Below are 22,945 nucleotides of genomic sequence, written 5' to 3'. Positions count from 1 at the left end.
CACCACTTAATAGCTATGTAACCTTTGGCAAGTTACTTAACTTCTCTGTGCCCAGATTGCAACAGTCAAGCTCACAATAGATATACCAGCAAATCGGGAGTTTATTTATTTATTTATTTATTTATTTTTGAGAGAGAGAATTTTAATATTTATTTTTTAGTTTTTGGCGGACACAACATCTTTGTTTGTATGTGGTGCTGAGGATTGAATCCGGGCTGCACGCATGCCAGGCGAGCGCGCTACCGCTTGAGCCACATCCCCAGCCCCCAAATCAGGAGTTTAAAAGAACAGTCTTCAAGGCTATAAAATTGAGATAATACACCAGGAAGTGGGAGGTTGAGAAGTTAGCTCAACCTTCTGAGATCATACAATCAGCTGAAATACCAATGACAGGATCCCTCATTTATATAGTGAGATAATATTAACTCTAGCCTCAAAGTATTATTGTGATGATTAAATGTTTAATATATGCAAAGCATATGGAATAAGGCCTTCCCCTAGAGGCAGCCAATAGTGTTATTTAGTTAGCTAGCTATCATTATCATCTTCACCACCATGTCATATAATCATTACCTCAAACAGGCACCTGAAACCTAAAGTGTTCAAAACTGAATTTATTATCTTCTCATCCATACTTAGATAAATCACCTAGATAACCAAAAATTTTGAAGCACTCTTTTTTAATAATTTTTTTTAATATTTGTTTTTTAGTTATCGGTGGACACAACATCTTTGTTTGTACGTGGTGCTGAGGATCGAACCCAGGCCACACGCATGCCAGGCGAGCGCGCTACCGCTTGAGCTACATCCCCAGCCCCTTGAAGCACTCTTAGTATCTCTTTCTTCCCATGTTTTCCATCTATCTCCACTTCTGTCCACACTAGTTCCTAAAACCATGTATTATCTCAAAAATCCACCATCATCACATTTCCCACTGCCATTACATCAACTAGAGTCTTCAAAATTTCTCAAACAGATTAGTCTATCAGTTTCCTTACTGATCTTCCTACCTTTAGCGTATAACTTCTCCAACTTATTATATCCAAACTGCATCTTTCTAAAATGAAAATCGGATCCCATCCAGCCCCAAATGCTTTAGCATCACTTGTCTTTTTTTTTTTAACTAATTTTTTAGTTGTCAATTGACTTTTATTTTTTACTTATTTATATTTGGTGCTAAGAATCAAACCCAGTGCCTCACAATTGCTAAGCAAGCACTCCACTACTGAGCTACAATACCAGTCCCTAGCATCACTTCTTTTTGAAAGCTGTCCCTAAGATCTCTTCCCATCTTCTCCCTATCTTTGCTATCCTCTGTTTCTACAGCACCCTGCAGTTTCTTTTTTGACGGAACTTTCTGTATATGACTTTACAAAAGTTCTATCTTCCCCAAAAGACTACAAATTCTAAGGGAAGAAATTATACATGTACCTCTAGCCCCAGCACATCTAAGAAAAATATTCAATGACTACTCCATGTATGAAGTATAGACTGCTAGGTTCTATCCTTTCACATCCTTATTGAAACTCAGATACATTAGGAAATCTACCCAAAGTCACACAGGTAGTTAGTGACAAACTGTGAATCCATGTCTTCTGACCTCACAGTGTTCTTTTCCCACCTTGTTGCTAGTTCCTGTTCCAAATGAATCAGCTTTATGACTTTGGGAAATCACTTTCTATCCTGGAACCTCAAGTTTTTCATATTCAACATTACTTCTAGTTCTAACAGTCCATGCTTCAGGGGGAAAAAAAGAAAAGTTTGGGCATAGATGGGTGAAAGGGAAAAAAATTCCTTTAAAGGAATTTAGTTAAATTCAATTAAAGAAATGTTGAAGAGCAGGGAAAAGGTTGATCTCCTAGCTAACTTTGCTTTCTTAAAAGAAAAACTTTTTTTAAAAAAAATTACAACTTTATTTAGTTAGAAAGAATGAATCAGCTGCAGGAACTTCATGGGCAATTATGCCTTTTAGTTTTGCTCAGCAAAAATTCAACTGCAAACCTGCTGAATAAACTTGACAGATTAAGATGCTCAGAAAGCAGGAGAACTTCTCTACCTGCCCTGCTAAGTTCGTGTGGTGAGAGGAATGGTTTGGAATGTATAGTGTAGATCATGGTTTTTAGTCTTCCTCTCGGTGTATCTCTTTAAGAGAAAAGAGGCTAGAATCATATAAGGTCATACTTTTCAAACTGAGAAGTGCATAATATATGTGATGCACTCTTCTAGACCACTTTACTAAGTGATAAAAAAATTTTTGAGTCATTTTTACATCTAAATATGAAGAGATTAAGGCAGAGAATACAACATTGGCACATACTTTAAAGATAAAACATGAGAAACTTTGCAATACCAAGCCTCCACGGTGGCTGCTTAGAAATCTGCATGCAAAGACTAGAGAAGTATGGCTTTAAGGAAATTCAGAGGTCACCCATTCAATTCAGTCACTTGTCACTTTATACTTGAGAAGGCTGTGGTTCAGAGAGTGCCCTAGCCATATATAATTGGCCAGTAGTAAAGAACACACTCAATCCTGGATGATCTGCCTATACCCCAATTGTTTCTGCTGCCTCTTCCCAGAAGAATTTTTACCTCTCTTTGAGGCTGGTCTGTTTCTTTGCTTGAAGTAATGAATTCATACTAAAGTGAAACAAAATTTCAGAAATCAAAGAGAAAATAAGCTGAACCCTTTCCAGGTTCTCAAGAGCAATTATGAGAGAAGGTGAAAAATATATTCACAGACAATGCCACCGTGACTGATACAGATACAGAAACAAAGGACTCAGTTTGAGAAAATAAAGCTCATAATAAAGTTGCCATTCTGTGACCATCTTTAGGGCCTTAAAATGGGCCCATTTTTGATAATTTTGGCGATATGTTACCTTAAGATACCTATAATAAAGTATGTTATCTGACGTGCTTCATTATTTGCATGTGTATATCTAAGCTGAGAATGCCGTCTAGTATAAAGGTACCACACTGTCTGGTTTCAAATTTTGGACCTACTACCCAGCTGAATAAATACCCAGGTTAAATATCTAGTTTGCTTTGCCTCAAGTTTCCTTATCTGTAAAATGGGGATAACAAGAGCATCTACACTGCTTATTAGTTATTACGAGGATCAGAGTTAATACATTTAAAATGTTTAGAGCAGTGCCAAGCAGATAAGCTTAATCCTTGGATCCTGGAAGTGAGACCTCTGGCTAAGTTGGGTTTGAAGAAAAGAACCATAAAATACTAAACTAGGTATGGTGGCAGTTACTTGGGACATTGTACCAGAAGGATTGCAAGTTCAAAGCCAGTTGGTGCAACTTAGTGAGTCCCTTTTTCAAAATTAAAAATAAAAAGGACTGGGAATGGAGCTCCAGCAGTAGAGTGCCCCTGGCTTCAATCACCAGTACTGGGGGAAAAAAAAAAAAAAAAAACAGTTGAAAGACCCACAGTTCCTGATTTAATCCCATGAGTTTCTCCACCCTAACATATCCAAAGAGGAAACAAATCCCCTCCCCAAAAGTCAGTGATTTGTTCAGGTTTATTTATATAAATACACACACATACACACACACACACACATATATAGTGAGTTATATAACTCACACACATATAGTGAGTTAGTAGCAAAGTTGAGACTTAAACCCTGTTCTCCCAGTAAATAAAAGTGTCTACCAGCCAGGCACGATGGTGTAGGCCTGTAATCCCAGCGGCTCAGGAGGCTAAACTAGAGGATTATAAATTCAAAGCCAGCCTCAGTAACATCGAGGTGCTAAGTAACTCAGTGAGACCCTGTCTCTAAATAAAATACAAAATAGGGCTGGGGATGTGGCTCAGTGGTTGAGTACCCTTGAGATTTTTTGGTCCAGGTACCAAAAAAAATAAAGTGTCTACCAGGCTGAATGAAGACCTTAAAGACTAAATTTAGAGAGATACTGACATCTGAAGATAGACATTAATTAGCATTTAATGTTAATCAATAGATATTTAATGACTGCTGTAAGCCTATGTATCAGTATTTTTAATACTCTCTGGGTAATTCTAATGGGCAGCAAGGGTTCATAACCACTGTTAGAAATACTGTGCTAGGCAGTGAGATGTAAATGAGACAACAGAAAAAAGGGGTGGGGGGGTGTGCATGGAAGTGAGCACATGCAAGACAAGGAAACTGAGTAGCTAACAAAAGGAATACAGACCTAAACCTGGACAATGCAGGACCTCAAACTTATCTCCAAGTATGTACAGGGCACTCCAAGAAAGAGCAACAGGCACAGAAGTCAAGGAAGACCTAAGTATATGTTCACTAACACTAGAGAAATCATGACTTCATTATTCAATCTGTAAATTCCAATAGCTCAAAGGATTATAGATTTCAGACATCTTTATTTTATTTTTTTTTAAAGAGAGAGAGAGAGAGAACTTTTTAATATTTATTTTTTAGTCATCAGCGGACACAACATCTTTGTTTGACACAACATCTTTGTACGTGGTGCTGAGGATCGAACCCGGGCCGCACGCATGCCAGGCGAGCGCGCTACCGCTTGAGCCACATCCCCAGCCCAGACATGATTCTTTATAAAAGAATGGTAAACTGGGCACTGTGACACACACCTATAATCCCAGCTACTCCAGAGAGTGAGGCAAGAGGATGACAAGTTCAAGGTAGCCTGGACAATTTAGTGAAATCCTGTCTCAAAATAAAAAGGACAAGGAATATTGCTCAGCAGTAAAGTGCCCTGGGTTCAATCCCCAGTATCATAAAAATCAATCAATCAACACTAAAACTAAAAAAGCATGCAAGGATATATAAATTTAAGCCAGGCACAGTGGTGCATGCCTATAATCTCAGCAGTTTGAGAGGCTGTGGCAGGATCACAAGTTCAAAGCCAGTAATTTAGAAAGACCCTTAGCAACTTAGTGAGACCCTGTCTCAAAATAAAAATTTAAAAAGGAATGATGATGTGGCTCAAGGGTAAAACTTTCCAGGGTTCAATCCATAGTACAGAAAAAAAAGAGAGAGAAAGAAACCTAATTGTTTACCAGAATGAAAAAGATGGGTAACATACAAAATTTTAAGAGTGAAGGGAACAAACTTTCTTGAAAGCAGTATGTCAATATGTATCAAAATGTAAAGACAAACCCAATTTAAAAACAAGAGCAAAGGACCTGAATAGACAGTTTTCCAAAGACACAAATGGCCAACAAACACACCATCATTCATCATCATGGAAATAAAAATCAAAACCACAATTAGATACCACCTTCATACCCACTAGGCTGGCTATAATTAAAAAAAAAAAGTATTGGAGAAGATATGGAGATACTGGTACCCTAATACACTACTGGTGGGAATGTAAAATGGGGTAGCCACTGTGGAAAACAGGCAGTTCCTCAAAATTAAACACAGAATTACATGATCCAGCAATTCCATTCCTAGGTAGATATCCAAAATAATTAAAAGAAATAAAACTGAAAATAAGTAATCAAACAAATTCAGACTTATGTATGCTCACAGCAGCCCTTTTTTGCTTGTTTTTTGTGCTGGGTATTGAAACCAGGCCCTTGCATACCTGAGACAAGTACTCTGCCATTGAGCTACATCCCCATCCCAGCAGCACATTTACAACAGCTTAAAAGTGCTAATGTCCATCAAGAGATAAACCAATTGTGGTCTACACATATAATATTATTCAACCATAAAAAGGAATAAAGTATTGACTATACACTACAACTAATGTAAGTGAAAGAAATCAGATACAAAAGGTTACATATTGTATGATCCTATTAATATATAAACTCAGATTAGATTATAGAGAAAAAAGCAGATTGGTGATTGCTGGGAATTGAGGGAAAACTGAAATGAGAATAACTGCTTAACGGGTATGGAATTTTCTTTTCAGGATGAGGAAAATGTTTTGCAACCGGACACAAATATTGACTATATAATGTTGTGATTATGCCACTGCATTGTTCATTTTAAAGAGATCGATGTTACATGGACTTTAATCTCAATAAGCAAAATAACAAAATAAATATATCCTCTGGGGCTGGGATATGGCTCAGAGATAAAAGAGCTTTCCTGGCATACATGAAGCACTGAGTTCAATCCCCAACATTTACCAAAATAAGAAACACACACACACACACACACACACACACATACCATAGAACTGTATAAAACTGGTTGTGGTGGTGCTCACCTGCAATCTCAGCTACTTGGAAGGATGAGACAGGAGGATCATAAATTTGAGGCCAATTTGGACAATATAGTGAGACCCTGACTCAAAACAAAATTTAAAAAGGAGTAGACTATAGCTTAGTGGTATAGCACTACTGGATTCAAATCCCAGTGTGTGTGTGTGGGGGGGGGGGGGGCTTACACAACAAAGAGTACACTTTCCTTAAATGCAAATTTCAAAATAATAGGAATGTCTGGAGAACCAAGGATAGACTACAGACTGCAACAAATGAATCTAACTGTATTAAAAATGTCAGACATAATTTCACTGTTGGGGGTAAGGGGGCAAAAAAAAGAAAGGAGCTGACCTAAATAACTTTGTAAACAATGTTATTACTTGATACTATAAGGCTAAAAAAAAAAAATGTACACACTGTACTCTAGTTGGTGAATCCCTTTCTCACAGAAGTAACCACTGAAACTACTTTTCAGGTTACATAAATAAGTAAATATATAAAACAAAAGCCAGATTCTTGTTCTCAAAGAAAGAAATCACAAATAAGCAGAGAAGCCCAGAATGAACCCTGTTGTTCTGGATTAGTGTGAGAGATACTGATATAAATTAATGCTTACTTTTATATACAGATAGACACAGAAATATAAATATATATATATAAGTATGTATACATGAATTAGTGTACACATATATATTTCTTAATTCTTCCAACTGAGGGACAAGAAATATCTTATAGTGCCAGAGAGCAAGCAAGATGGAACAATTTTAGAAGAGAGAGAGAGAGAGAGAGAGAGAGAGAGAGAAAGAGAGAGAGAGAGAGAGAGAGAGAGAGAGAGAGAGAGAGAGAGAGAGAACAAGCAAGCAAATAAAAATAACAGGCTGGGGGTAGGAGTGTAGTTCCTAGTGGAGTGCTTGCCTAGCATGCCAAGGGCCTGGGTCTGATTCTCAGCACCACCAAGTAATTTATCATCTATATATTTTACATATAGCAATCACATGCATACATAAACACAGTACTAGATTATAAATCAAACAAAAAATAAATATCCATAATGATATGTTAAGTAAATGGTATAAATAGAAGAGAAAAAACAAGTCTTTTTTTTGGGGGGGGGGGAATTGAACCCAGAGGCACTTTACAACTGAGCCATAACTGCACCCCTTTTTATTTTGAGACTGAGTCTTGCTAAATTGCTCAGGCTGCTCAAACTTGCAATCCTCCTGCCTCAGCCTCTAGAGTATTATTATTTATGCATTACAGGCATAAACCACTACACCCAGCAGGACAAGTCTTCTTTAAAGAATTTCAATTACTAAAGAGAAGGAATAAGGAAAATTACTATAGCAATTACGACAGGAAAGATTTGCTGATGAATGCTAAAATCAGTGTGAGCAACTTAAGGAGAAATGGGATATTTGCATAACCTCTAAGTACCTCCCCTGAAATACATATTAATTACTGCGGTGTTTTCAATGTGTCCACAAATTCTTTATATTCCTCCCTTCAGGAAGTCAGGCTTAATTCTCCCATTCAGTGTAGAACAAACTTGGCAACTCATTTCTAGTAAATGAATACTATCATATTATGAAAATGGAAAGGCAAAATAGCATACAAAAGGAAAAAAAAAAAAAAAACATGAGTTCACAGTGGAGAAACCTGGCAGCCACACACAATCTTAACTAAATGATCAAGGTTAGCATCACCATAATGATACCATGCAGTGAGATATGTTGCAATGACAAAGGTACTTCATTTCTTTGTTTTCCCCAAATCTATAATGCCTATCTAATCCTGAGAAACAAAACCCCAAATAAAGGACATCTAAAAAAGAGCTGGCCATTACCTTTCAAAAGTATCAAGGAAAGTCAGGCAGATATGTAATTCAATCACACCTGCAATTCCAGCTACTCGGGAGGCTGAGGCAGGAAGATTACAAGTTTAAGACCAGCCTGGACAAGTTAGTGAGAACCTGCCTCAAAAAAATAAAAAGGGGCCGGGCTTGGTGGTGCACACCTGTAAACCCAGCACTCAAGCAGGAGGATCCCAAGTTCAAAGCCAGTCTCAGCAAAAACAAGGCACTAAGCAATTCAGTGAGACCCTTTCTCTAAATAAAATACAAAACAGGGCTGGGGATGTGGCTCAGTGGTCAAGTGCCCTTGAGTTCAATCCCCAGTACTAGGGGGAAAAAAGTATCAAGGACGTGAAAGACAAGGAAAGACTAAAATACTGCCCAAGATTGGAGATAAGGACACATGATGACTAGATGCAATACGGAATCCCAAGTTGGATCCATAACAGAAAAGGGACATTGGTGGAAAACTGGTAAAATCCAAGTCTACAGTTTAGTTAACAGTATCATATCTATGTCAATTTCCTAGTTTTTATAAACATACCATGATAATGTAAGATGTTAATGTTAGTTCAAGCTAGATAGAGAGTATAGAAGAGGGGCTGGGGATGTGGCTCAAGCAGCAGCGCGCTTGCCTGTCATGCGTGCGGCCCGGGTTCGATCCTCAGCACCACATACAAAGATGTTGTGTCCGCCGAGAACTAAAAAAATAAATAAATATTTAAAATTAAAAAAAAAAAAAAAAGAGTATAGAAGAACTTTGTGTACCATCTTTAAAACTCTTGTGTAAATCTACAGTTATTTCAAAATTTTAAAACTAGTAATAATGTAGAACGTTGTTTCTCAACCTCAGTACTATTGCTATTTTGAGACAGATAATTCTTTGTTGTGGGGGGCTGTCTTATGCCCAGCAGGATGTTTAGCAATGTCTTTTGCCTTTACCCACTGAAGGCCAGGAATCTACCTGGTCTCAGTTATTACAACCAAAAATGTTTCCAGCAATTGCCAAATGTTCCTTGGAAGGCAAAACTGCTCCAGATTGAGACCTCTAATATAGAGTTATATACATTAACAAAAAATCCATAACATTATTAAAAAAAAAAAAAGCAATGTGTAAACTAGGAGTGGTGGTGGCATGCTTGTAATCCTAGCAACTCAGGAGGCTGAGGCAGAAGATCAGAAGTTCAAGGCCAGCCTCAGCAACTTAGCTAAGACCCTGTCTCAAAATAAAAAATAAAAAGGTCTTATAATATGACTCAGCAGTTAAGTGCCCCTGGGTTCCATCCCAGTACAAAAAAAAAAAAAAAAAAGATAAAATACTTTTTTAAAAGGGGGCTAGTAAAGGGCCCCTGGGGTCAATCCTAGCATGGGAGGGGGAGTAGATAGTCACCCCTGGATGCAGAGACTATATTTTCTTTGTACTTTTCTCATTTGGAAATTTTTTTCAATAAGCATGTCTCATTTTTTTTCCAAACACAAAAAAGGCTTTGTTCTTATCTTTTGTTTTCCCCCAAATGCTTCCAATTCAATAACTATTGGTTTGTTTTGAAAATGTCAAAATGGTTACCTCTTCTCTCCAGCCACAGCCTAACTCCAGTCCCTCTGATCTAGGCTAATGTAACAGAATGCTGAACTGTTTTCCTTTCTTTAACCCATCTCTACCCAGCCACTGGAGTTAACTTTGTAAAATAGATTTACAACTGCTTCCCTGTTTAAAACCCCAGACTTCATGGCATAGCTTTTAGGGACCTCAACAATCTGTGACCAGGACCTGTATTTTTAGTTTCATCTCCTATGACTATCTCTCAAGTATTCTGAATAGTTGCTGGCCATTCCTTGAAAACATATAAAAGAACCCTTCCTCCACTTTGTTGCTGTTATTTTTGTCAGGAATATTCTTCCTTCTTCTGTGCCTGATAAAATGTACAAAGTGCTATGGAGAAAAAGAATGGGGTGGGAGACAAATGTGTAAACAAACAGGAGGAGCTGAAGGGACAATATAGAACAGCACAAGGTAAGAATTCAAGAAAGTAATTTTTGGTAGGATAAAATAATAATAGTGCCTATCTCAAAAGGTTGTGGTAAGGATATTAAAACATGTAACATACGTAACATATATCAAACTTTCAGAACAGTGCCTAATATATATATGTTATTTTTTTCATCCTTATTCTTTTCTTTCTTTTTTTTTTGGAATAGCGATTGAACGGGGGGGGGGGGTGCTTTACCACTGAGATACATGTCCTTTTTTTTTTTTTTTTTAATTTTTAGTCTGAGACAAGGTCTCGCTAAGTTGCTGAGATCTCAGTAAATTGCTAAGGCTGGCCTCAAACTTTCAATCTTTCTGCCTTAGTTTCCTGAAAGGCCAGGATTACAGACATATGCCACACACCCACCTTCAGTATTATTATTTTCATCATTCATTGTGCAGTAGTGGAGGCTTCCCCTCTAGCTGCCACAATGGGATGAAGCAGTAAGGCACCTACTCAGAAGCAGGGCCCCAAAGGTAAGAATTGTGGCAAACAGAATCCTGTTCTGATTTAAATCTATCTCAAGAATTGAACAGATGACATGAGAACCCAATTCATTTATATCACATTAGCACATACATGAATTCTATATACATCCCAAGTAACTTTAACCTTTCAAATATATATTTCTTTTGGAAGGGAAGTTGCTTCAACACCCCACCCCAGGCACTGCAGCATTAGGGCAGCACCTCATCAAAGGAATCTGAATTTGCAAGCCTTGTTTGTGCTCTCCTGTGGTTTCCCATTTGGCCAGTAGTCACTTCCCTTTCCTTATATAACATGGAAAGTCTGACTTCAGAGTTCTCCCATTAGCTGCAAAAAAAAGTGATCATATATGTACAGCCTACCCAGTTTAACACTGTAGCCAAAAAAACTAAATTTACTTACAATGGAGGTGAATCAAAGAACCTAGAAAACATCATTCACACATATATTGTACAAGAGACAAAAGCCTTCAGATTTCCCTCTCAGCCTCTTGTCAGTCTCAGTCCTTTTTAAAACACTGCTCTGCCAACTGTGGCAAAAGCCTCTGGATAGGCCCCATCTCTCCTGGCCAGTAGGTCTCTGCACCTTTTATTTCATGTCCTATTAAACTACTATGATCCACCATCCCATCTCCCCTTTCACATCCCTCCCCCATGCATCTCAAATCGCCCTTGAGTACTATCAGACAGACATTCCTTTAGTACAAAACACTATTCCTAAACTATGTCCCAAAGCAGATAAAAAAGAACACAGAGTTCCACATCTGTTAGATGACACATACCCTGCTTACTAGTCAGACTGCCAAAAATCATTTGCTTCTCCTCTTGTAAGTTTAGACAAACACAAAGGGAACTGTGCTCCTATGTCTGACTACTGCTTCTCCACAGGGCTTGAAGAATTAAAGCATCAGAAATACTTCCTCTCTATAAACCCAAACGGAACACTTTGTTTATTTTCTCTCAGCATATAGTCGGTAGTCTGTATTTCCAGGCAGTCACTGTACATGTTTGGCAAGTGCCTTCAAGTTTCTCAGTATAATGTTTCATCCAGTCACTGAAGGCAAAGCATTGTACCTTGAATTTACATGCCAAGGAGATGACTCAGACTGAAAAGAAGACCTTCAGTATCATCTTTCTGCAATATATCAGACTCTACAAATGAGTTAGAAGACCCAGATCCAATTCCCTGGTGTGCGAGTCTTTTACAGTATGATCTCTAGTCAGCTCTTTAATCTTTCTGTACCTCAGTTTTTCCATCCTGGAAAACAGGGATTATATTACCAGTCTCTACTTGAATTCAAACTCTCACTACTGAATGAGAATAGTCATGTTCCTATAATTTGCAAAACAACCAGGGTTTGGAAAAAAACAGAAAATTAAGCACAAAGGTTTCTCACTTGTCAGTTTGGCTGTGCAGAAATCCACAGTAGAACCCAACAGGAGTCCCTAATTGTGTAATTCCTCAGAAAGCAATTCTGACACTCCATTCCACAAATTACATGCAGAATAGTGAGAAGCCAGAGGCAAGGCAGGACCTTCAGTCGCTAGGTAGCTATAGATACAAGTCACTATATTTCTGGCTCCAAGACAAAATTACTGCTCTAGACCCTTAACCACTGTATTATGGTTTTACCTCATAGAGCTACTTCAATACCTAAAGCACCTACTTATTCAGTGTTTACAAAAGCAAGTACTTTTCACTGCATTCATAGAATATTTGTCCTATTGTGACTGGTGTATTTCACCATTAATCCAGTTTCCGTAATTTTCAAAGTTCAATAAAATTTTCTGAAGTTTTTCCCTCCAGACCACCTTTCCTGGTGGAGTCCTATGCACATGCACACTGTCCACTTTCCTCTTACCTTTTGCTTAATGTGAAAAGAAGATCTTTCTGTGTTTTGATTTTAGTTTTGCTCAGGTTTTTGTGTGTGTGTGTGTGTTTGTTTGTTCATTTGTTTATCTGTTTTTGTGATGCTGCAGATTAAGTTCAATTAAACTGTTGAGGTTGGCCTTGAATTTGTGATCCTCCTGCCTCAGCCTCCCACATTGCTGGAATTACAGGCCTATGGCACCATGCCCCATTAGACCGTTTTAACTGTTGCGTTAATCTTAATTAGGCAGAAGGCCATAAGATTATTGTTTGATTTTCTGTGGCATCTCCTATGTAAAAATGATTTCACTTCTAATTTTTTAAATCCCTGATCTTGATGCTGGGAATGTAGCTCAGTGATAGAGCAGTTGCCTACCATGCCTGAGACCCAGGGTTCAATCCCCAGAGCAGAAAAAATAAAAAATAAATTCCCATTCTTGGCTTTGTAAGTGGATAATTATAATAGTCTTCTTTTCCTCCCCTTGAGTTTTTCTAAATTGTTTTTGAGAGCCAAAATTTAAACTATTGCCTACTATAATTCTAAATGTATATAGAAGAAATATTTAGGGCAATCATCTTATAAACAAGGGTAGCTAAGAACCATATATGGAAGTAAAGTTTCCACACTTCACTCAAACTAGTAAAAAAACATGATACCAAACTATGACAATTATACTACCTAGAGGGGTCATTAAAAGGCTTTATAAAGAGCCAGGTGAAGTGGCAAATCCCTGTAATCCCATTGTTACAGGAGTTCAAAGCCAGCCTCAGCAGAAGCAAGGCACTAAGCAACTCAGTGAGACCCTGTCTCTAAATAAAATACAAAATAGGGCTGGGGATGTGGTTCAGTGGTCAAGTGCCCCTGAGTTCAATCCCTAGTAACCTACTCTCAAAATCAAGATGAATTAATTTAAACTATAAAAAAAATGTTTAATTTTCAGGAATGTAAAAAATACAGAAATAAAAATAGAACAGAAAAATGAATAAAATGGCAGACCTAAGCCCAAACACAGAATAATTACATTACTATGAATGTTATTAATATACCAATTAAAAGACAACAATGGGTAGAACATGACCTAACCATTACCGTCTACAAGAAACTCACTTGAAACATTATGCTTAAGCACACTGAAAATAAAATAGGAAAATAATATTTTCTTAAATGTATGCACCACATTTTATTTATACATCTTTGGTAGAAGCATGAATTGCCTCCATCTTTTGGCTACTGTGAATAATGCTGCTATGAACATGAATGTACAAATAAATATCTGTTCTGGACATACATATGCCAACCACTCTCCCTGGAAAGAAAATGAGCTGTAGGGGGTTGCCTTGGAATGACCCTACAGTCAAGGTAGGACAAAGGGATGAAGGTATGACATGCAAGACAACTGAAAATTTAGGGCAGCGTTTTACAACTTTTTTTGTTTTTCCTCACTGAGACACTTCTGAATATAAAAGTCTGGGCAGCATGTTGAAAGGGATACTAAAATGTAAAAATTAGCCAGTCATTGCAGCACAGGCCTATAATCCCAGCTACCTGGGATGCTAAGGTAGGAGGATGGTAAATTTAAGGCTAGCCTTACCAACTCAGCCAAACCCTGTCTCAAAATAAAAAATAAAAAGGACTGGAGATGTGGCTCAATGGTAAAGCACTTGGCTATCATGGGCAAGGCCTTGGAAAAAAGAAGAAAAAAAAAAAAAGAATGTCATTTTTCAGGCTGGGTTATATAGCTCTGTGATAGAGCACTTGCCTAGCATTAGTTGTATATCATCAAGGAAAAGTTGCTAGAGGCCTTGCTCACTGAACAGTAAGTAGTCCATGTAATTTAGACACTTTATGTCTCATATGGCTTGCCCTTGAAACATACACACACACACACACACACACACACAGAGAGAATGGCATTTTGTTCACATTTGCCAAATATATTCCAAATGAACCTCAAGTCACTGAAAAGCAGCATATAATTTCATTGGCTAAAAAACAAGCAGAGCAGCACTACTCTAACAGGGGGAGGATGGTGAGCAAAGACAGAAATGAAGAATTGTGCATACCCACAAAGAATGGCACATGGATAATTCATTTCATTATTTCAACTTAAAAGTAAAAATAAAGGCAAAAATTTTTAGTAGGGATCAAGAGAAAATACTATGAATATCCAAGGTATAATCAAAATTAAACACAATCTATAAACAGTTCAGAAAGTTCAACAGTCTTCATTGTTTTTCATATATTAATTAATCCTCATAGCATCCGAAGGATGAAAGAAATTTAACTCTCATATTCCAGTTACAACCACAGAAAGAACTTGAATGTATTAAAATTATAAAATGTACCCTTTTAATAAAATATTTCACCAAACATTAAAGATCTACCATATCATCAGCACTACGTGAGGCATAAAGTATTCCACCAACCAGCCTATTTTACTGTGAGCAAGGCCTCTGCAACTTTACCCTTAGGCACACAGCTTTGAGTAAAGAAACATTCTGAGTATGCAATAGCTATTACAGAGTTATACGCAACCCTCATTACCAGAACCCAATAAATTACTTAAAAATAGATGTAAAGCCGGCCACAATAGCACATGCCTATAGTCCTAACTACTCAGGAGTCTGAGGCATGAGGATCACAAGCTTGAGGTCAGTCTCAACAACTTAGCAAGATCCTGTCTCAAAAAACAAAAGAGGTTAGGGTCATATATAGATAGAGATATTAGATACATAGATATCTCAATGGTAGCATGCCCCTGGGTTCAATTCCTAGTACTGCAAAAATAAATAAATAAAATACAAAGGGCTAGGGATACTACTCATAGGTAGAAAGTCCCTTGGTTTAATCCCCAGTACCAAAATAAAATAAAATAAAATAGATGTAAAATTAAGCTGATTTATTAAGAACACTTTTTTCCCCCTTTTTGGTACTGGGGATTGAACCACTTGACTACTGAACCACATCCCTAGTCCTTTTCATTTTTCTGTTTTGAGCCAGGGTCTTGCTAAGTTGCTTAGGGCCTTACTAAATTGCTGAAGCTGGTCTCAAACTTGCAGTCCTCCTGTCTCAGCCTCCTAAATTGCTGGAATTACAGGCAAGTGCCACAGCACCTGGTGAGAATACTTTTGACTGGGAATTCTGGTGGTATAGGAAAGGTGACATCTAAGAAAAGACCAGAAAAGTAGGCACAAGCCACACTGTTATGTAAGAACAGAGGTTCTATCAGGCAGAGATAACAAGTGCAAGAGTCCTGAAGTGGGTTTTTGTCTAGAGCATTCTCCAAATATCCACTAACTAGACTTCCCCTTAGATGCAAAATCTTCCTGATCTCCAAGTTCACCATTCTCCCAGGCGTCCAAATCTGAATCCTGAACTACACTGTACCCATTTTTCTCGTCCTTCCTCAATCAATGACCAACTGATATCAGTAAAATAATAACATGATATTACCTTCAAAACATTACATCTTTCTTTTCTCCTCCATCCCTATTAACACCACACCAACTCAGAATATAGAAATTATAGAATGGAAGAATTGGAATGGTCCTTAGATATCATTTGTGTAACTCCATCTTACTAAAGTCCATATTAATCAAGTCTCCAAAGTATCAGGTCATAGAGCCAGGCCTGGTGGCACACACATGTAATCCCAGCAGCTTAGAAGGCTCAGACAGGAGGATGAGTTCAAAGCCAGCCTTAGCAACAGTGAGGTGCTAAGCAACTCAGTGAGACTCTGTCCTTAAATAAAATACAAAATAGGACAGGGGATGTGGTTCAATGGTTGAGAACCCCTGAGTTCAAACCCCAGTACAAAAAAAAAAAAGTATTAGGTCTTAGATCTATTATTAATACCATTCTTCAATTCAATACATATTTTGCTCACAAATGCATGCTCCTTACATACTGCCTTCATCATGTTACTCATCTCACACCATAATATCTATGATACCAGGCTATTTAACAGTCTCTTTACTATATATTCTTTGACCATTTCATTTTTTAACTTTTCTTTCTTTTTTTTTTTTTTAGTTGTAGATGACACTATACCTTCATTTTATTTATTTATTTTTATGTAGTGCTGAGTATTGAGCCTAGTGCCTCACATGTGCACGGCAAGCACTCTACCCCCAGCCCTCATCTTTTTTTTTGGGGGGGGGGGAGGGGGCTGGGGTTGAACCAAGGGGCTTGTGCATGTGAGGCAAAAGCACTCTACCAACTGAGCTATATCCCTAGCGCCAACCCTCACCTTTTAACTCTTGTGTTCCTTCCTTTGATATGTCTTTTCTTCTTTCTTACCTATCCAAACCTGACCTATTTCTCAAGCCCATTTTTAGAGAGCTTTCCATGACTATGCCAAGCTTCAATGACTTCACCCTTCTCCTTCTCATGATTTTGATAATATTTAATAGTTTATCATCAAATCTAGTACTTTCAGTCTCACTTCCCCCAATCCTGTCCACCTTGCAAAGCACCATAAATGTCTCTGTTCAAACACTTACTAGCTCTAACCATATTTCATGTATATACAGATGTCTAATCTGTATATACATGACTCCTTAAGTACAGAGATTATGGCTTTGTCTCTGATCTTGCAGAAAGCAGTAGCTACCATATTTTTAACTCTTACTTCATACCATATAGTGTATTAAGTGCTTCACATACTTTATCTCATTTAATCATCACAATAATGTTGTTACTATTTTCCTACTTTATAGAAGAAACAAAGGCACACGGAAGTTAGGTTAAAGTTGCATATCTTGGAAGAGACAGAGCTGGAATTTTAGCTAAATTCTGTCTCCCAAAGCTGGCACAAAGCCAAATGCAAACCTTTTGAATTATCCTTTCATTTCGTGTGTGCTATGGTCTTGTCACCCCAAATGAGCTAATAAGGTAGAATTCATGCTAAAGGGCTTATAGAGTGAAGTGAGGAAAAGAATTGCCATTCCTGTTAAGTACTCATTGGAGGCTAGGTTCAGTGACCGGCACTTCATGTTCAACATCTCAATTACTGTGAATATGCAGAACTGTAAATTCTCTTGAACAAACAATTGTTGTAATTGCTCCACTAGATTCACCCAAATGTCACCCACTTTCAATCAAGCACAAATGCTCCCACCTGAGATGAATAAGATACCCCTCCCAGCTGAAAGAAGAGGGAAAGACCCCTCAAGTCACTCAGCCAACAGGGTTGAGAACTTCAGCTTTACCACATATGTGGCCTTCTTCTGGGCAGACCATCCTGTTCTTAATTCAAACATTCATGATCTCATTTACTAAACATTTCCCCACTGTGAAGTGGATGACATTTCCTCTACATTATAAGGTCCAAATAAAGGGCATTGGTAATCAGAAGTCACATGGCCAATGCAGATTCTAAACTCGAGAATCCAGGTCTCCTGCTTGCTGTATTCCATCATGCCAGAAGAAGCTCACAGGACGCATCTAATTTTTCCTGGTCTCACTGGGTTAAAGTTAGAATTACAGCAAAAGCTCTTCAATAATTTTAATTTAAAAAGATATTCATTGCACGCCTAAATGTCAACCTTGTAGGTTCAAATACCATCTCCTCCATTTATTTGCAGTGTGACACGGAGCAAGTCGTTTCACCTCCCCCCAACACCCTCATCTGTAAATGGAGAGATGATCATAGTCTGTACCAAACTACAGTGTCGTAATTGTGTAGGCATACGGTTGACACCTAGTAAGTATGGTTTCCCTTCACCTAGCCCCTATGGTACACAAGCCTCAAGTTTACCCACTACCGCCACGCGACAGAACGTCCACTCCTCCAAAGGCCTGCGCGCGGCCCTCAGCGTTCCCAGACCCTGGGCCAGACGCACTGCCATACCTGCATGGAGTCAGCGCTGACGATCTCTCCACCAAGCCGCTGGCCTAGCTGCAATGCCAGGGTGGACTTGCCAGTGCCGGTAGCCCCGAGAATCACTACCAGAGGTAATGTCCGTTGCAAGCCCCGAAGCCCAGGGCCCACAGGAACTGCTCGTGCAGCCGCCATCGCCGCCATCTTGGAGATATTTGCGCATGCGCCGGACACTGTCTCCATGGCAACAGTCAATACGCCGGCGCGTATCTCAGGCTCTAAAGGAAGGATGCTGAGACAGAAGGGCGCTGCAAGACAAAGGTCTCAATTTAGGAGGCTCACGTGGGATTGCCATAAGCTAGCTGGCATCAGAAACTCACCTGCCTGCTCTCTTAAAACAGGGAAGACAGCCCCATCTAAAATAGAGGCATCCCTATTATTTCTTATTTCACGGCACCCAATTTTTTTCTTCATAGCACTAATTAGAATATATAACTATATATTGGCCTCTTGGTTATTTTCTGACTTATACTTCCGGCTGTAAATTCCACAATGGCAAAAGAAAGTCCTGCCTAGGCTATTGCTGTATCTCCAGGGCCTGGAAGCAGGAGTTGGTAGCGAATGAACACCCAATAATTGTTAAATGGACAGAAAAAATGACTTGCCTATTTAGTGCTGGCGCTAGTGAGCTTAAAGGTATGCCATTCTCCAGAATCAGGTCTGCCCAGTTCTCAGACAAGGGCGGCTGTTCTACTGTTTTCATTCTGCAGTACAACGTCAGATGCAATCAGAAACCAGGACAAAACTTTCCATCCCCTTGGCCAAAGGATGCAAGAGATAAGATGAGAACAGAAAAGCAGGGCTGGGGATGTGGCTCAAGCGGTAGCGCTCTTGCCTGGCATGCGTGCGGCCCGGGTTCGATCCTCAGCACCACACAAAGATGTTGTGTCCGCCAAAAACTAAAAATAAATAAATATTTAAAAAAAAAAAAAGAACAGAAAAGCAAACTAATGAACAACAACCCACAATATTAGAAGAGGAAATGGAAGGACAACAGAAAGGATAAAATAGTAACAACCCTCAGATTAAAGTGTGGGTGGGAAAAATTAGAACCAAGCAGGACCAAAATTCAAGAGATTCCACACACCCTTTTATGAAATTACTTTGGAATCAGATGAATCAGATGAACCTGTGACCTCCATACACTTCACTCCTCGCCCCCCTTCTGAGTATTGAGCCTCCCAGATGCTCTACCATTGAGCTACACACCCAGCCCCTAACTTCACCTCTTAACCTCAGTATTCTTCCAGAAGTGCCATAAGGAGAAAATTAAATAATGTCTGAAAAGTCTCTGCTACAATGCCCCAGGGCATAACAACCACCATTTGTTGAACACTTATTAGTATTATAATTTTTACATCCCATCTGCCTCCCTAAAGAGATAAGAGCAATCTAAGGGCAGAGAAATTTTTGGTAATGTATAAAAGTGCCTAAAAACCTATTGTGATAATCCCTCTTTAGCCAAGTTAAGAGTTTTGGGGTTGGAGATTTCTATCAGTGTTAAATCAGTGCTGGGGATGTCCTACATATGCAAGGTCCTGAGTTTTATCCCCAACACTACCAAAAAATAGTTACAATTTGTTTTTCCCTATTATTGGTTCTGCCTAGCTCTCAGGTCAAACCTTGTACCAAAGGAGTGACCCCTGGAAATTTAGAGCATATCATGGGCCTGCCTCAAATGACTGTCAATATATTTCTCAATCACTTGAAATTCTTTTGGCATAATGGCCACTCTTGCAGTCCCTGCCTGAACCTTGTAGCCTCCTATGTTTTGAGGAGGAATACCAGTTTCCAGTTCTGGGTCCCCAGTACTTCTTTTTCTCAATCCAGACTGCTTTATCAAAAGCCATGTTCTCTCCAATTTGTGATACCCGCCTGGGGCTGGATTTAAAATGGAGATGTGTGGCCACATATTGGCAGACACTCTCATATGATGGTTGTTAACTGTAGAGTCTTTGCTTGGATACTTTCAGAGGGTATGGTTACCATGACAACCACCAGAAAGATGGCAGACCAGAGCTTGATGGACATAAGGAAAAAGGAGATTGATTTCATGATGACAATCTGATGATGACAAAATATGCTCATTCGCAGATGGAATAACACTGTCCAAGTCATGACCAGGTGACTGTTACTAGAGAGGGGGGAAAAAAAAGAGGGGGGGGGTGGAATTTACCACCAAGAGACCAGAAAAGGAAGAGGCTGGTTACCAAGGCAACTAGAGAGAAAGGAATGAAAAAAATAGGGCTTCACCACAGCAGTAGAAAATTACTTCTAGCCAAGCAACACAGGACTGTTGCTATAGAAACAAGGAGAACAGGGATCCTGTAGACCATGGGGAGAATTATCACTGAAATGCTGAGCAGGAAAGACTCCTAAATCAGAATGAAGTCTGTGATCCAAAACAAATGAGGAGAAGTGAGAAAAACATAGTACCATTTCCATTCATTGCGTTTCTACAAGTCAAGCTAAAAGGAAATAGGAATGTATTTTTATAAATACATTATGCTGTTTTATTTGTACCTTTACTTGTCTCCTAAATGATCTTCTGAACTCTAAATTACACTAAAAACAGATTCTGAAAGATAATCTGTAACTTGAAATTCTAATCAGAGACATTAAGTTTAAGGAAAAATTAGGAAATTGAAGGCTATGACCAGAAGTTTATAAGTATTTCTAAAACAACAACATAAAAACCCTCGAGTGGGAAGCTTTACAAGGTAATAAGAAGACAAAAGAAGGCAAAAGGAGTAAGGAAAACAATTTGTACCATGTCTAGGTACTGGTCTTGACTATTCTCCTTCTTACATGAGGCCAGATGGGACGTAGATCACTCTCTTCTGAAAGGAGTCTCAGGAGGAAAGAGAATCTGTCACTTAAAATATAGGTATATATCTAAAAGAAAGCTATAGAAGCCCATCTCCAACATATTTCATACATTACCGATTATTGTGGACAAAGAAATCTTAGTTTGTTGGTGCTGTTGTGTTTTGCAGTACTGGGTATCAAGCCCAGGGCCTCGAATATGCTAGACAGGTGCTCTACTACTGAGCTAAACCCCCAGCCCCAAAAATCTGGTTTTAAAGGCAAAAATGCCAAGATTATAAGAGCATATTTAAAAGGCAGGAAAGAGAGGTGTTGGGAATACTCAAATTAGTTGGAGGGTAATTGAACCCAGGGGCACTTAACCACTGAGCCACATTCCCAGTCCTTTTTAATACTTTGTATTTCAATACAGGATCTCATTAAGTTGCTTAGAACCTCACTGAGTTGCTGAGACTGACTTTGGACTTGGGATCCTCCTGCTTCGGCCTCCCAAGCCACTGGAATTACAGGCATGTACCACTGCGCCCAGTGTCAGCCACCTAATTTTCATCCCCTGTGTGTGTGTGTATTATATCCTCAGAGCAGGCATATAGTCAGGCTGGGTCCTTCTGCACCTACCTCACCTTCCTTGAGAAATTGAGAGCAGTATGTGGGGTGGAATAGACATAAGAATATGGTAGAAAAGGAGAAAGAAAAGAAGAAAGTGGGGGCAGAGGTAGGGAGAAAAGTCTGGGTGATGAATTCATAGTGTTTATTATATTTTCTTTTCTCTGCATACTTTAAATAAATTTATTTTTAGCCAAGTGTGGTGGTACACACCTGTAACCTCAGTGATTCAGGAGGCTGAGGCAAGAGGATCGCAAGTTAGAGGTGAGCATGGACAACTTAGTGAGATCCTGTCTCAAAATAAAAACAAGAAGAAGAAGAAGAAGGAGAAGGAGAAGGAGAAGGAGAAGGAGAAGAAGAAAGGCTGGATATGTAACTCAGAGATAGAATGCCCTTGGGTTCAATCCCCAGTACCATAAATAAATAAATAAATGTTATTATTTTATTTTTAGAAAAAGAAGCGTGTAGGGGAAAGGCAAAAGGTGAAGCCATTAGAATAGAAGGTTGATTTATAGCAGATCACCTGGGAAGTGTGAACATTTAAGATGGAATTATAGAGGATGCTGTGGCATTCAAAACAGAAAGAAAAATATGCCGTGGGAGGCCTAAAGCATCTATCTCCATGGTAAGAAAGAAAAGATGGGTCAATATAAACCCTAACTTTTTTTAATATTTATTTTTTAGTTTTAGGTGAACACAATATCTTTATTTTATTTTTATGTGGTGCTGAGGATCGAACCCAATGTCTCACACATGCTAGGCGAGAGTGCTACTACTTGAGCCACATCCCCAGCCCACTTTTTTATTTTTTAACACAACTTTTTGATACAACTCAAGATGCCCTTATAGCCCAGGCTTTATGATAATTAGGTACCCCAAAGAAAAAAAATTTCCTGTGGGAGATAGTTCACAATGAACTTGATGCCTATATTTGACTCACAGGGCTTCCATAACAAATTATCATGCACAAAGTGACTTAAAACAGAAACTTATTTTCTTGTCGTTCTGGAGGCTAGACATCTGAAATCAAGCTGTCTGCAGAGCTCTGTTCCCAATGTTCCCTCTAGGGAAGAATCCTTTGCATCTTTCTGCTCTTGATAGCTACCAGCAATTCTTGACGTTCCTTGGTTTGGTTTGTGACGCTCCCCATTTCTATCCTCTCTTCACGTGGCCATTTTCCCTCTGTGTGTATTTTCTTTTTAATGTAATATAGA

The 22,945-nt window shown here is 38.7% G+C and overlaps 1 protein-coding gene across 3 annotated transcripts in view; it reads right to left on the bottom strand.

Annotated features, from left to right (window-relative positions):
• Positions 1-18,443, bottom strand: part of Trit1 (tRNA isopentenyltransferase 1) — a 49,707-nt gene extending 31,264 nt beyond the window's left edge. The window contains exons 1-2 of one of the 3 annotated variants that reach the window (XM_058570861.1): positions 18,270-18,410; positions 8,668-8,733 (exon numbers count right to left, since the gene is read on the bottom strand). Coding sequence is in view for 2 of the 3 variants with exons in the window: in XM_046469133.2 (XP_046325089.1) it covers positions 18,270-18,443 (174 nt within the window). In the remaining variant the exon portion in view is untranslated. Of the gene's footprint in view, positions 1-8,576; positions 8,597-8,667; positions 8,734-18,269 lie in introns of those variants that run through there. The other 2 variants (XM_046469133.2, XM_046469134.2) reach the window with 2 other exon arrangements.
• Positions 18,444-22,945: the final 4,502 nt, after the last annotated feature.

This window comes from Marmota monax, unplaced genomic scaffold (assembly GCF_021218885.2).
Source record: "Marmota monax isolate L192 unplaced genomic scaffold, Marmota_monax_Labrador192_F-V1.1 WCK01_AAM20220418_F8-fsc00008, whole genome shotgun sequence".
Taxonomy (NCBI): Eukaryota; Metazoa; Chordata; class Mammalia; order Rodentia; family Sciuridae; genus Marmota; species Marmota monax.
Note: the sequence above shows the minus strand (reverse complement) of the source record. Positions and strands in the feature narration are given on the sequence as shown.